This window comes from Suricata suricatta, chromosome 5 (assembly GCF_006229205.1).
Source record: "Suricata suricatta isolate VVHF042 chromosome 5, meerkat_22Aug2017_6uvM2_HiC, whole genome shotgun sequence".
In the NCBI taxonomy this organism is placed as follows: Eukaryota; Metazoa; Chordata; class Mammalia; order Carnivora; family Herpestidae; genus Suricata; species Suricata suricatta.
The window spans coordinates 92,111,794-92,126,309 of NC_043704.1; the positions used below are offsets into that span (position 1 = coordinate 92,111,794).

At 36.4% G+C, this 14,516-nt stretch overlaps 1 protein-coding gene across 2 annotated transcripts in view; it reads left to right on the forward strand.

Annotated features, from left to right (window-relative positions):
- The window catches only part of SPATA16 (spermatogenesis associated 16), a 224,994-nt gene that overhangs the window by 177,572 nt on the left and 32,906 nt on the right, over positions 1–14,516 (forward strand). For both annotated transcript variants that reach the window (XM_029939862.1, XM_029939861.1), the window contains exons 7-8: positions 13,123–13,269; positions 14,328–14,440. In XM_029939862.1, the coding sequence (XP_029795722.1) occupies positions 13,123–13,269; positions 14,328–14,440 (260 nt within the window). The remainder of the gene's footprint in view (positions 1–13,122; positions 13,270–14,327; positions 14,441–14,516) is intronic.

Below are 14,516 nucleotides of genomic sequence, written 5' to 3' on the forward strand. Positions count from 1 at the left end.
GGAGTCAGAATTTTAACCTAGGCAGTCAGATTCCAGACTCTTCTTTGATTCAATATACTATACTGCCTCTGCAACATGAAGTTATGTTTACTTCCTTCATAGCATTTATCACATAGTTTTTTCTCACATATTTGTTAATATTTATTTGTTTTTCACACTGTGACATTTCTTCTAATGTGATAAACACTATACATTCTTGTTTATAATTGCTTTTACAAAGATGCACAGCAAAACACTGGTGGCAGCCTTTTGATTTGAACCCATGTTCTTGCCATGTCTGATAGGAGCAGAGGTATGACAGAAGCATTAAATTTAGGTTCTATATAGTCCTTATTTTCTCCACAGTGCCTCAAGCTCTTAGGAGGAAAGATATTAAGTAAATCTAACTAGTGATGATTGAATAGTGAATCTCTAAAGAACAATGAGAATTTGAGGGCAAGGAAAGGGAAGAGAAGTAAACATAGTGCATGTTATAATGACCATTGATGCTGATTTACTTAGTTTGAGCATTTTGTAAGGAAGTAAATAAAAATATTTCAGAACTCACATTTTCTGCTAATTGCTATAAATCATTTATTATTTTGTATCAATATGTTAAGGGTTTTTGGAAGGAGTGCACAAAGGGTCATGTTAATCTAGAGTCCTGGAAAATGAATCGGATTAAGCTATTTCCATTTCTATTCTTGGATCCACTTATAATGAAGAGAAATTCATTGAAGATCATCTGTTTGACAATTCTTCTACTGGTAGAATGAGTTTAGTTATATTTAACCTACTTCACCGAGAAGTCATGAAGATTGATTAATAACTAGGAAGCACTGTTGTCACTAAGGGTTTAAAAACAATAATACCATTAATGATCCAGATTCATGCTCATGTAACTCCATTAGGATGTTATTAAGATTACTGTGATCTATTGGCAAGAGATTAATGCTAAAGATCTTATTTTTTGGAAAAGATGGTAATTATAAGTTACTAATGATTATTTCTATTATTTTATAATTACTAGTTGCTGGAGTATGACAGTGCTATATAAGAAACTAGAGAGGAAAGACAGCTTCTGGAAGTAGAGAAGGCAGTCTAGAATTTTAAATTTCATTGGGTTTGTTAAGTTCTTTGCTCTGTAGAACATGTACTTTGGGTGAACAAGGTTCTTGCACTGATGACATTGCTTGTCTCTGTTATAAATCAGCAAAGGATCTTCCCCAAAGTCATTGCTGGAATGATAGTGAAACCACTGTTATTAACTGTATGTACACAGTCTTAGTGGTCTGGCTTCTAAGGTGAGTGAGGACACAAAGATAGGAATAAGGAAGGTCAAATGTTACCTTTAGCATCTTACAGGTGGTACTAAGTCAAGGCAGGCATCTGTAGCCAAAGGTAGTAGCTAGAAACAGAGTCACACTGAAAGAGTAGCTATTTTGTTTTAGTGGTAATTCTCCAAAACCAGGATTTTCCTTTTATCTGCCTCATAGATAGAATTCAAGAAACATCTATTCTGCTAAAAATGTATTCAGTTATTGATTTCAACAAATAGTCATGCTGCAGGTATGATTAGACAATCACAAAGCAGATGTGTATAGACATGAGGCTTTTTTTTCCTACACATATTCATATTCAACTTTTGTCTGTCCAGAGCCAATAATATATTCTATTCCATTCTAAGGGAGTCAGTCTCATTCAATCATTTCTAAAATGTAGTATTTCTTTGTTAACTATTAAATCAAATTCACCAGCTTCCTTCCCCTCCCCATGGGATTTTCTTCTCCCCCTGGTCTGGTCTCAACTTTCAGAGAGCTCAGACACACCCAGTATCCCAAGAGGTCAGTAGGCATGTGAGGAAAGTTTCTTTTTTCTAAGTGTGGTGCAGGTTGGTACAGCTGCTAATTACATGGCTAATCAACTTCAGATAATCTCTGTGGGCTTGAGCAGGATCCGATGGGTTCATTTATGTAACACATTAGGTGACCAAGGGATATATATATATGAGTTTCCCATGCTCCCTTTTGGTGTAGATGCTTCTTTATATGAACACCAACCACCCTTGCCACATAATTTGGCCCAACCTACAGCCATTCTCTGAGATTCCATTTCCCTGCTAGAATGCTGGCTTGTAAACCAAATCACCAACTGGGTCTTACTCAAGAAACCCGTTTTACTCCACTAAAGAGTAGAAGTCATTTTAACCCTCTCTCCAACTTGTTATGTTATTTTTCTATTTCTCTTTTCCCTTTATGCTCCAGAATCCCAAGATCCTCAGGATCAACAATGGAGATGGGTGGCTTGTTCATCTATTCATTTAGTCATCAGACTTTTATTGGATACATATATTCTGGAGACAATTTTAGGGAGTGCTAGAATATACCTGATCCTAAGAAAGGCTATGACTTTAGTAATTTGTAATTCAGGGTGAATATTGGACTTTATTTTTCTACTCTTCAATAGAATGTTTTCAATTAAAACCTAAGCTCTAATGGTAGAATGGAAGGTTGGCTCTAATTAAAACCATGATGGGGGAGAAAACAGACAAGGGAGCAGTTTGGAAATAGAAGTCCTTGCCATTGAAAGTGGCAGGACTAGCTAGTTGTTTACCAAACTACTTTTCCCCTCATATATGCAACAAGAATACATTTCCAACCTTCCTTATAATTAAGTGAGGCTTGTGATTGAATAATTACCAATAGAATGAGGGCAAAAATGATGTATGCCACTTCCAGGCCTGGCCTATGAAAACCCCACATGCAGAATTCTCTTTCCCTGGCTACTGACTGAATGGATAGGACTGTGGAACTGAAGAAGCCGCAGTCAAAAGAAGTGTGGATTCTCCGAATTACCTTGTGGAAGGTCATCCACTGAATACCCACATGAGCAAAAAGCAAACTTCTTGTGTTTTGGATCACTGAGATTTGTAGGCTTTTGTGTTGGGTGTTTCTGTTGTTGTTACATCAGAAAGCTTTATTCTAATACACTGCCTTACCTCATAACAGGTAGGCAGCTTCTTAGTCCATCTGTAGTGCACACGATAAGTGCATGTGAACTCAGTGACTGAATAAACATTCCTTCATGTGCAATCAACTCCGCCTTCAGAAATCCTTAGAAATTGTGCACATTCTTTTCTATCTCACACTCACTCATCCTTTCTTGGACAACTACATGTTTGTACCCACCCACAGAAAGATCACATTTCAGGAGACCCACTGGGCCCCATGGAAGATGGAACACGATTATATAGTTTTCACTGCAGCAAGAGAAATTTAGGTTATAAGTAAGTTATAGAGGTCATCTAAATAAACATGAAGGTCATAAAAGCTATACCTTGAAGATCTTGGATAAGGAGTTTTTCTATCAAAGTTTTGCTGGATAAATAGTTATTGTCATTAAAACTTGGACACAAACACATTTAACTCACCCAGCAGTGGCTGGCAGACAAACCCCCCGTTCAGAAACTCTGCCCAACTCCAGGTCACCTTCATCAAACCTAGATAGTATTGAGTTCATTACTCCTTGGTCATGTGACAGTGCAATGAGCCCAGCAATAGCTGGCAGAGGGATGAGTGGGAAGAGTTTTCATAATAAACATTCTCCAGGTAATGAATTCTTCTCTAACTAGCCCCCAGTTCACAGTAACCCATGTCAGGGATTCCCACATGAAACATAGATGGAAACAGAAAAGCTATAAAAGTAAATCTATTTTGAAATGCAAATAGGTATAAATATTTTTAATCTTTTTAGACCAACTGAATTAGTGATTTATCATAAATCACTATGAGAAAAACCCACCTCACCCTCAGTGGCAGACACTAGAACCATATTGCCCTTTATAACTTCTACAAGACTGATGAAGGAAAGTTAAAATTCAAATCTGCCTTTTGGGACAACATCCTCAGGAACTTACGTGCATCTCTTGCTATTTGGGGAATATCGTAAGACCCGCCAAAATCTTAATGCCATAGTATAATAGAGCTGTATTGTATTATGTTTTATGGAGAAAAAATTACTGAATTTTTAGTAGTGTAGCTATCCATTTTTCTTATTTAAGGAAAAATCCAGTTTGATTCATACAGAGTAGTCAGGGTATATATAGCAAATAATAATTCATCAGCCCCAGAATTATTATGTTTTCATTTATAGAGATTTTGCTTGAGATTTTTATTCATATATTCCAGTGAAATCATGCAATTTTGTATAGTTCTTATTCTTGCATGGTTGTATTTTAATAATAATAAAGTAATACAATAAGCATATCCTGTCTCCTATTGATGAAAACATCAAGATTTATTTGCTAAATAAATAAATATTCAGTAATGGATCTGTGCTTAGTAATGTTTAATAGAAAAGTTTTCTGGATCAGATATCAATTACTTTAACACTTAGGTGGATAGAGTCATATTTTGTCTTTCCATTGTAATTTAACTCCCAAGAGTAAATATGTATGTTCAGATGAATAATATATTGTTTTAAAATAGACCTTTAAGAATTGCTTTTTACTGAAATTTATAACCCTGTTGTTGTTCAGTCATCATTTACCAGTAAGGATAATACATTCTTATGCTTTCTAAAACATGAAATAAAAAATTCCTCATTTTATTCTTTCTTCTTTAAAATATTATAATTTTAACATGATCTTGAGTTTTCAAGCTCAGACTATTTCCCTTTTGTAATTCACTTTCTCAAATGGAAAAGGTTATAGAATTAAAGAGACTATATCCCCAATATAATTGTGAAAGTGTTACAACCGGCTTGGTTATAAAGATGATAAATCATCTTGTATTTGTACCATAGAATTCTTTTTAGAAACAGAGACTCATTCCCAAAGTATAGAACTCCCCCATATAATAGAGCTAAAGTCTCTGTTCTTAAAATATGAAAATGTTGGTCTTCTCAATGGGAAGTGTGGTTTTCTGACACTGTTTTTTCTTGTCAACAAAAAGGTCATCTGTCCTTTGCAGTAGCATGTTACAGCACTGTTTGCTTCTGTTCTCCATCATCTACTCCTACCTTTCATGAGTGCATTTTTACTGGACTTCTCTGGAACTATAATACATCCTCCTTAGTATATTTTCTTATGGGATCTGACTGAAGATGGACAGAATGGCATGTAAAGAAATACCATTTAATAATCCAAAAATAAGGGCAAGTAATGTAAATTTTTAATGCAGCTTAATCCAACATCTCACTCACTGCTTTATGTTCTGCAGTCAGCCTTATGGTCAAGTTCTACCTGGTATTGCACTTCCTGTACCATGCTCTCAATCTTGAGAAATAGCAAAATTCTCAAATGTCATTACAGATCTCAAATCACACTCTCCTGAAGAACAGTGAGTGTCTCTTCCACACCATTCCTGAAACTCGCTCTTTCTCATTACCCCAAATTGCACTTATGCTTATGATTGAACCAAAACTGATCTCAGGGTAATGCCATGGATTGCCTGGTCTGCATCAGGCAGGTCTCACTTTTAGAGCAAGTAGAGATTGAGGGAATTCTCCAAAGGAAAAAAGGGAGGAGGAGGGAATGCATTGCAGGTAGCCAACCAACCAACGTCCATTCAATTCTCACATAAGGCAAAAATATAGCTATTTATGGGAATTGTAACAACATTGTATCATTTCACTTATCATGAGTCTAGTAAATATTGGTAGGATAGCAGAGTCTTTAATATTTGTATTGTCTCAAATCTACTTTGGTGGGGGTGGAATTAAGGGACTTTCCCAGAATAAATATAATACGCAGATTAAACATTAAACTTTGGAATCAACATGAATTTCAAGTGAAATAGAAATGAATTATACATAAAAATCTTGTGTAATTATTTATTTCTCAAAGTTTATATATGGGTTATGAGAAGAAACTTAAAAATACAAAAATTGGTTTTGGAGGCATAGACCAGCAGCCTGAGGTGAAAATTAAGAATCTTAGGAATGGAAACCAAATTTTTCCACCTAATCTAGAACTCTGAAATTATAATGAAGGCCAAATACGAAAGTGTAATTTATTACACAAAAATTCATTATGTATATAGCTTTCTTACACATGAAATGCAAAAATCACAATATGCTATGTTTTTAAAAGTAGAAACTTTTATTATTTATGGGTGGCAATAATGATAACTTAGCTGTAAAGTTGCTGCCTTTTGCTATTTTCTTGCTGATGTGAATTTGTGGATAACTTCCAAGATAGAAGTATTGGCATTAGAAGAAGTACAAGATAAAACTTGGAAAATGGTTGGGAAAGAACTAATGACAAAGTGTTGGCATTACAAAGGCACTGTAGAAGTTAAACTCTGAAACTGATCAGTAAAAAGAAGTCGTATAAAACTGACATGGTCCCATCTCATACTGCGCAATTGGGACCTTTAGAAATGAGATTTCACTCTAACCCAAAATGTCAGAACATTTTGTTATGGACAAAGGGCAGAGAAATGACATAGACACCAGAAAATAGAGAAGGAAATGAAATTTAGAGAAAGGTGGTGATAGAACACTAACAGATTTGCATATTTCTAAAAAAGTTTTTAATCTTCTTTAAGCCTTTTCTTTAAAAAAAATTTTTTTTCTTTGAAAAGTTCATTCATAACCTGTTGGCTGATTCTGATGAGGTGTCCAACAGAAAATACTGATGATGATGGCAGCATCTACATTTTGTACTTTACTTCCAGAGAGCTTAAATTTTATTTTACGCATATTTAGCTAACAGATAAAGCTATCCCTCATATATATAAATGAGTCTGCTGATCTACAATCTGTATTTCATGTTTGCACAGATGCTTTTCTGGTGGTGCTGACAGTTTCACTAAGTCGGACTCTCTCTGTCAACCCAGTTCTCTTCTGTGGCTATGAGTTTGTATTTCTCAGAGAACAAGCTGCAGCCAGGGTACAACCTGAATATGAAACTAATTTTTCCATCCAGGCAAAGCTGCTTTGTTCATTTGAGCATCTATTCCATTGGATTATTTGATGCGGGTTATCTTACTTCATTTGCCCTTTCATACATTGAACAGAAACCACTTAAGGTTTCGGTAAAATAAAGAACAAAGGCTGTGACAAAGAAATAAATCATCTCTCAGAAGCTCTGAACATTTTATTCGTTCTTTTTGAAGTTATTTTTTTGAAGAAGATTTTTTTTAAAGTTCTCTAGTTTACCCTTAAAAATTCAGGATTTGGAAAAGTTTGTTTTTAGATTCAAATATTGATGGGCACCCACTAGATGCTTGGGGCATGAACATAACTTGAAAATGTCATTTTCAAGAGGATTAAAACTTGTTAGAGAGATAAGACATACCCGCACGAAACCTCAGGAGATTCACTCTAGAGTGAATAGTACAGATGTCTTTGGGAGTTTGAAGAGGGATACTGAAATATTCAGGAAACCCTTCATGGACAGGGTGGGACTTAACTTAGGTACATCTGGAAGGATAGTCATCGACTGAATAAAAGAAAAAGGAGAATATGTAAGTGTTTCTTGGTGGAAAGAACTTTTCTGAACAAAGCAAAGTTCAGAAGCAGGATAAGCACAGGCTGGTACAAGTTAGTGAAATCAGCAGAGCTGATGATTAAGGTTTATACTGGAAGAAAATGTAGGAATTAGGTACAGATTGTGAAACAGATGCACATAGTTGAGAGGCTTGAATACCAGGAAAGAAGTCACTGAAGTTCCTGAGGAAGGATGTGACAACCACAAAGGCGATGTTCCAGAAATATTCATTGGGTGCTGGAGTGGAGATATACTGGCATGAAATGATACTGGTGGTGGTGAGGCTGGTTGGGAAACTTTTTCTGTCATCCAGATGTTATGTGATCAGAAATCTGACCAGAGTGGTAGCAATGGTTATGCTAAGAAAGGAGTTAATATGAGATGTATTACAATGGCCAGATTTCATTAGCTTTTGAGACTCACTAAATGTCAGGGAATAAGAGGAAAGAAAAGTCAACAATAGCTCCCAGAGTTTAAGCCCAAATAATTGGGTGAATAATGGCTATCCTTATAACACATTGGTGGAAAGCAGAGGAGAGGGAAGTTGTGGCGATTATAAAAATCACTTTTGAAGAATGTATTTGCTGCATTTTTTTTGTGTGTGGTAATTTCTATAAGGATGAGCAAATAGCAGTGTCCCAGGAGGCATTTGGAAATGCTGTGTTGGAATTTGGTGAAGATTTTCAGATAAGACTATAGTTTCGATCCTTAAACTTTTGTCTTTTGTTTAGAAGTAATCACTAAAGCCACCAGAATAGAGACCACCCCCACCCCCAGTACTGTATGTATGAAGAACTTATCAGTGATCCAGGGACAGCTTGGAAGACCACTGAATGATAAGGCAGGAAAAGCAAGAAAGAAAGAAGAACCGGGGTGGGGGGGTGGGTGTCTGTAGGAGAGAGGAAGAAACAGACAGACAGAGACAGATAGAAATAAAGAGAAGAGACTGTCACTGAACTCCAGGAAGGTGACTTGGTGGAGGAGGGGGAAGAGTAGGGGGAAGAGGAGAGGGCAGAGGGGGGAGGGAGGGAAGGAAAACAGTACAGAGGGTCAAACTGCATGAATAACTTAAAGACCTGTAGACTGGTCAGTCCCAGCCTTCTGTGGTGCAATAAAAGTTTCTTGATAAAGGGCAAACTTATCCTCTTTTGTCAAGATTAGACATCTTTCAAAAAGAATTGAAAGACATGTTTTTGCAAGAAACTTAATCTGCGTAATCTACCTTTGATACTCTTTTTTTAAAGCATTCAGTTTCCTAATGGTAAAAATTTGGAACTGCATCAGACCTGAGAACCTGAGTTTTTAATAATAAATGTGGTCATAGTCATTGAAATTTCATCTCTAATTGTGATAAATTGTAAAACAATGCCTTAAGGGATTTATTTCTCCTAAGTTTTCTTCTGGCATGACAGAAGCAAAGAGAACATTTTTAATCAGTTCAACTTTCCTACCAAAGAACAATACAATCTGGTTAACTTTCATATCCATCAGGGGCACAGGGCTTTTTCGGACGTAGGTAGAGGTTTATGAGCATAAAATTGAGAACAATTAGCACTCAAATTAATGTTACATGAGATTCAACATCTGGTAAGTATGTCGTCATTTTGGGTCATAGACCACCTGCTAGGCTAAATGTTCATACAACTGCAATTTACTCTGCATACAAATGGAATAAGAATGATACTTTAAAAAATTTTTTTCTAAACTTAACAGTATGAATGTAGGGGCCTCTCATGTTGTAAAACTTCGGCTAGAAGTTGATAATAGATTGAACACACAAGATGAAACAGAGGAGCAAAAGGAACAGAAAATACTTTCATTTTTGCAAGCATATTTTATGATAAATTAGCTATAGTGCTAACATTAGTTTCACTAGTCAATCTAATTACTGTCATTATTAGTGCCATTCTCCTCTTTTTCCACCAAATATTTAAGAGCAAGTAGAGGTCAACCTCTCAAAGTCCCCATTTATTTATGTAATCGAGCCCTCAAACATCTGGCTGCTTCTAGCAATAGAGCTGCACCAGAAAATGACATCTCAAGGTGCCTCTTGCAGACCTACTACCAACACCATCCTATGCACAGCATACCCTAATCACTTCTGTACTTTGGCACTCTGGAGCCTCCTATCACTTGAATGTAGGCCTTAAAGCTTTAATGGTGTCCTGCCATGAACCCCCTCTGAGCTGGAAGCAGGTGCTGACAGGAAGTTTCAGCCCTGGGATCCAGAAGCTTCTATGTCTAGATACACTCTGGGTTTTTGTGGAGGTCAGAGCAGCCATAAAGCCTATCCACATCTATTCAGGAGGCCTCTAGCCCTCCAAAGGTACCCAAGAAAACAAGTCAGGGAGCAAAACCAAGAGTAAATTATAGCCAAGTATCACATACCTTCGGTTTTGATCTCCAAGGTATGCCAATTCCTGAAAATGCTGACAGTTTATAAATTCTGGCATCTTATAGAATGCTAAAGGATGACCACAATCAAAATAAATGTAAGGGGCACCTGGGTGGCTAAGTCAGTTAATTGTCCGACATCGGCTCAGGTCATCCTCTCAAGGTTCATGAGTTCGAGCCCCATGTCAGGCTCTGTGCTGACAGCCCAGAGTTTGGAACCTGCTTTGGATTCTGTGTCTCCCTCTCTCTTCCTCCCCCACATGTGCTCTGTCTCTCTCTAACTCTCAAAAATAAACTGTTTCCAAAAAAATTTTTTTAAAGACGTGATTGTCATATATAAGGAGAGTGCGTCAGTGTCCTTTTTATTTTTACTTAGTTGCCTTTCCTTGGCCTTTTCCTTGGCCTTTTCAGCCAAACTGGCGAACTCTTCACTGTCTAGCACTAGACAGTATCAAGCTGGAAGCAGAAGATGTGTCTGTGGTTATCTGCAGAAGATTTCAAAAGCAAGGAAACTTCAAATTTAAATGCAGAAATCATAATTTTTACCTTTTTTAGAGAAACGAGACATCCTTTACAAAAGAACCTGTTTGTAATTCAAACACCTACCAAAGAGGCATGTTGAATCTGCATGTTAAAGTACCTAAAGGTTACTCTATTAGGTCTCAGAACTCTGCACTTGCTGTGTACTTTTCTAGATAGAGTAGGAAATGTTCTATCTAGAATCATGTCTGTTAAAACCTTCTATTTATTGGCATTGCCATGCTTCTGTAACACATTTCCCATTGATTCTTAGAATAATGATTATTGTCATGGCTCAGTTGTCATGGGGATAGTTTTAAGAGTTAACTTTTGATTTCCTGCTGCCTGACTTTCAATTCTGGTGGCTCCATTTGCTCCCTGTCTGATCTTAGGCAAGTCTACAACCTCTTCTTGAAGCTTCAGTCTTGCCATCTGCAAGGTGGGCATAATAATAATAATAATAATAATAATTAATAATAATAAGCCCACCTGCATGGTTGTTGAGTGAAAAGGATAATCCTGAAAAAGTATGTGGCACAGAAGAAGTTCCAGATAAAGTTTGGCTTTCAGTAACATCAAGGGATTACCTGATCTTGAGTCACCAAAGACTCATGCTAAAAAGCATGTCTAATATATTGTGTTCTGTGTTTGTGTTTAAAAGATATTTTGGGATATTTTGATTTTTTCAACAATAAGCATACATGTTAACTCCATGTTTGACAGCCATGCCTTATATAATTAACCAAAATGTGTCAAAGAGCTTTGAAAAATTGTTCCGTGGAAGGGTTTAAGGTGGCTATTGCATGTGGTGTGTAGAATGGGGTACAGTCATGAGGGTGGGTAAGTCGGTGTTCCAGGCTCCAAACAGAACGACTCTACTTTTATCAGCTTTAAATATTGGACTCCTCAAAGGATACAGGAGTGTTGATTCATAGGGACACATGTACCCCAATGTTTATAGCAATGCTTTCAACAGTAGCCAAATCATGGAAAGAGTCTAAATGTCCATCAACTGGTGAATGGATAAAGAAGATGTGGTTTATATATACTATGGAATACTACTTGGCAGTGTGAAAAAATGAAATCTTGCCATTTGCAGCCATGTGGGTGGAAATGAAGGGTATTATGCTAAGTAAATAAGTCAGTCAGAGAAAGACATATCATATGTTTTCACTCATAATGTGGAACTTGAGAAACTTAACAGAAGACCATGGGGAAAGTGAAGGGGAAAAAATAGTTACAAATAGAGGGAGGGAGGCAAACCATAAGAGACTCTTAAATGTAGAGAACAAACTGAGGGTTGATATGGGGGAGAGGAGGAGGGGTGATGGGCACTGAGGAGGGCACTTGTTGGGATGAGCACTGGGGTTGTATGTAAGGGATGAATCATGGGAATTTACCCCCAAAATCAAGAGCACACTGTATATACTATGTTACATACTATGTATGTTAGCCAACTTGACAAGTTATATTAAGAAAAAATATATATATATATATACATATTACTGGGATTCTCAGTAAATTTTCATTTGGACAAAGGGTTCTGCAGCTAAAAATCAGAAATGGAGTAAGCCAGAGAGGGTGGATAAAAACAGTCATGATTTTTTGTATCTATTATTTTTAAAGGCATATTACAGACAAATAATGAAGGCTGTATTTGAATCATTACCATCTGAGTTCTGATCCTACATTAAAAACTGACCTGTAACTAAATCATAACTGAAAGATATTTGGAATTCCATCATTTTCCCTTACTGGCAGTGTTAAGTCGGGAGAGCTCATTAAAGCCTCCATTCATCACCCTTCATTTGCGAAGTCTATTACAATTAACCAAAGCATTATCACTCAGAGTGGAAATGATTTAAGTGAATCTGGCCACCAAGATCCCATGGCTGACATTTGTCCCTATCTCAAAAGTAATCCAGAGCCAAGCAAGCCTAGAGCAGAGTGCAGGGGTTAGGTCCGCAGTCTCTGCAGTCAGCATGCCCAGTATGAATTCCCGCTTAGTCCACTTACAGCCTGTGTTCTTGTGTAAGTCACGTCCCATCTGTGTCCCTCGACTCCCTGTTCATAAAATGGGGACAATAGCACCAATTTTGTAATGTTATCATGAGGATTTAAAAAGACAATGCGCACAAAGTACTTAGAACAAGGGAAGGTAGAAAATAAGTACTCCGTATATATTAGTTCTTATGGTCTTTAAGTATGTGTTTGTTTTGCAACCATCTTCATAACACTTGAATTATTTCCAAATCTAATTATAAAAGTCAGTACATTTGTCATTTCAAATTTTCTTCAACTACAGGAAGGATGGTAACTAAATTAATTAGCTTTATATTTTAATCCTCACTTGATAAATTTTCTCTTTCATATATTATTTCTTTAAATCTTAAACTAGGAACAGAAAAATCAAATTCTGTTGAATACACAGAAAAATATTAAGCCTTGCAAGCTGTTCCTGAACTTTCTATTATTTTGAATGGAAAGATATGCATGTAATCTAACCATATTTTACTATTATGCTCTGTGTATGATTATATTTTTTAAAAAGCATAAATCATGAAATATATATCATAATGAAATTTTGATATATCATCTATTTGACATTTTGATGAGTATGCTTTCACTTTGTGCCTTTAATGTTTCTATTTATCATGTTTTCCTGGTAGAATTCCTGAAATTTAGGGGAAAAATACCCTTTGTTATCAGCCTCTGGTTCATTTCCTGTTGTATTTCAGATCTTCAAGGACTCCACATGCTGCCTCAGACAGTTGACTGGTCAGCTTTTCCTCCCCAACAATACCTCTTGACTCTTGGGTTCAAAAACAAAGAAGATGGAAAATTTTTGGAAAAACTATCAAGTAGGAAGCTGCCTACATTTACAGGTAAATCACATAGACTTATTAGTATCCTTCAGTGCTGTTATAAGGCAGGAACTGTGCATTCTTCAGCAAGTCTTCTTCATCACAAGGCCTGGCTTGTAGTAGGGCAAGGCCCCAAAAAATGTTTGTTGGGTTATCATTAACTCCTTCCAGTCTCCTTTGTGAGTCTATTAACAAAACCTGGCATTCAGATTCCCCCAAGACCAGTTAGTTCTAGAGTGTCTGCCTCCCTTGCTCCAAGCATGTCACCCCTCCAGCACTATCTTCCAGTGACTAAACATAAAGCACATAATACAAGTTTTTGTTCTTATCAATTAGCAAATGCAGAAGAAAATTATCCAACAGCAGCATCATGCAAAATAAAAAATATAGCCAATGACCACCTTAAATCACTTAGATTATCTGATATTGTACTGATACTCATTCCACTCTTTTCTTATGTAATTAACCAAGAGCTTAGATCTCCTGAAGAGTACTACAGTTAAATGGTATTCTGTAATTCTGGTTGAAATTTTCAAAATTCAAGAAAATGTTCACATGGAGTTGAAGTCTCAGATTTGTGGGCAAAATTCATGACCAGGTTGAATTTATTCCTTCAGCTCTACCAACATAATTAAGGATTTGTGTTTTGTCTGGCACTCTATCCTCCAAGGCTTATCTCAACTTCAAGATACATGCAAAGTCAGTGGGATCTGCACACTTGAATAATACCTGGGAGGAACAAGACAAGAATCAGACACATTTATGACATTTTTTTTTACAAGTCAGGAAAAACACTCTGCTGAGAGAGATGAATTGTTATAGGCTGCCTCTTAGATCTCTCAATCAGGAAACACAACAAAATGAATAAATGGTAGTCTCTAAAGGGCAATGTCTCCTCTGCCTTTCTCCTCATAGATCTTTCATTGTTATGCATGTGGTCTAGGGATGGTACTAGTTTCTACGCTAAAGATTTCATGTCTATTAACGTTGAGTTATCTGTGTATAGCTTGTTAAAGAAAGCATTTTTGAAGTGGAAGTCTGGAAAAAATAGTATAAAAGTTTATTGTTACAATTTTTAGAACATAAAACTCCCTTCTGTCTGCTGACCAAAGAAGACACAGTGAGGCACATGGAGACAATGGGAAAACGGATCTTGCCAATATTGGATTTTATTAGAAGCACCTTATTAAATGTAGGTATATGAGTGTCTTATATTTGTCCAAAGCACAAATTTTAGATAATTGTGAAAGTATAGAATGTTTATGGTA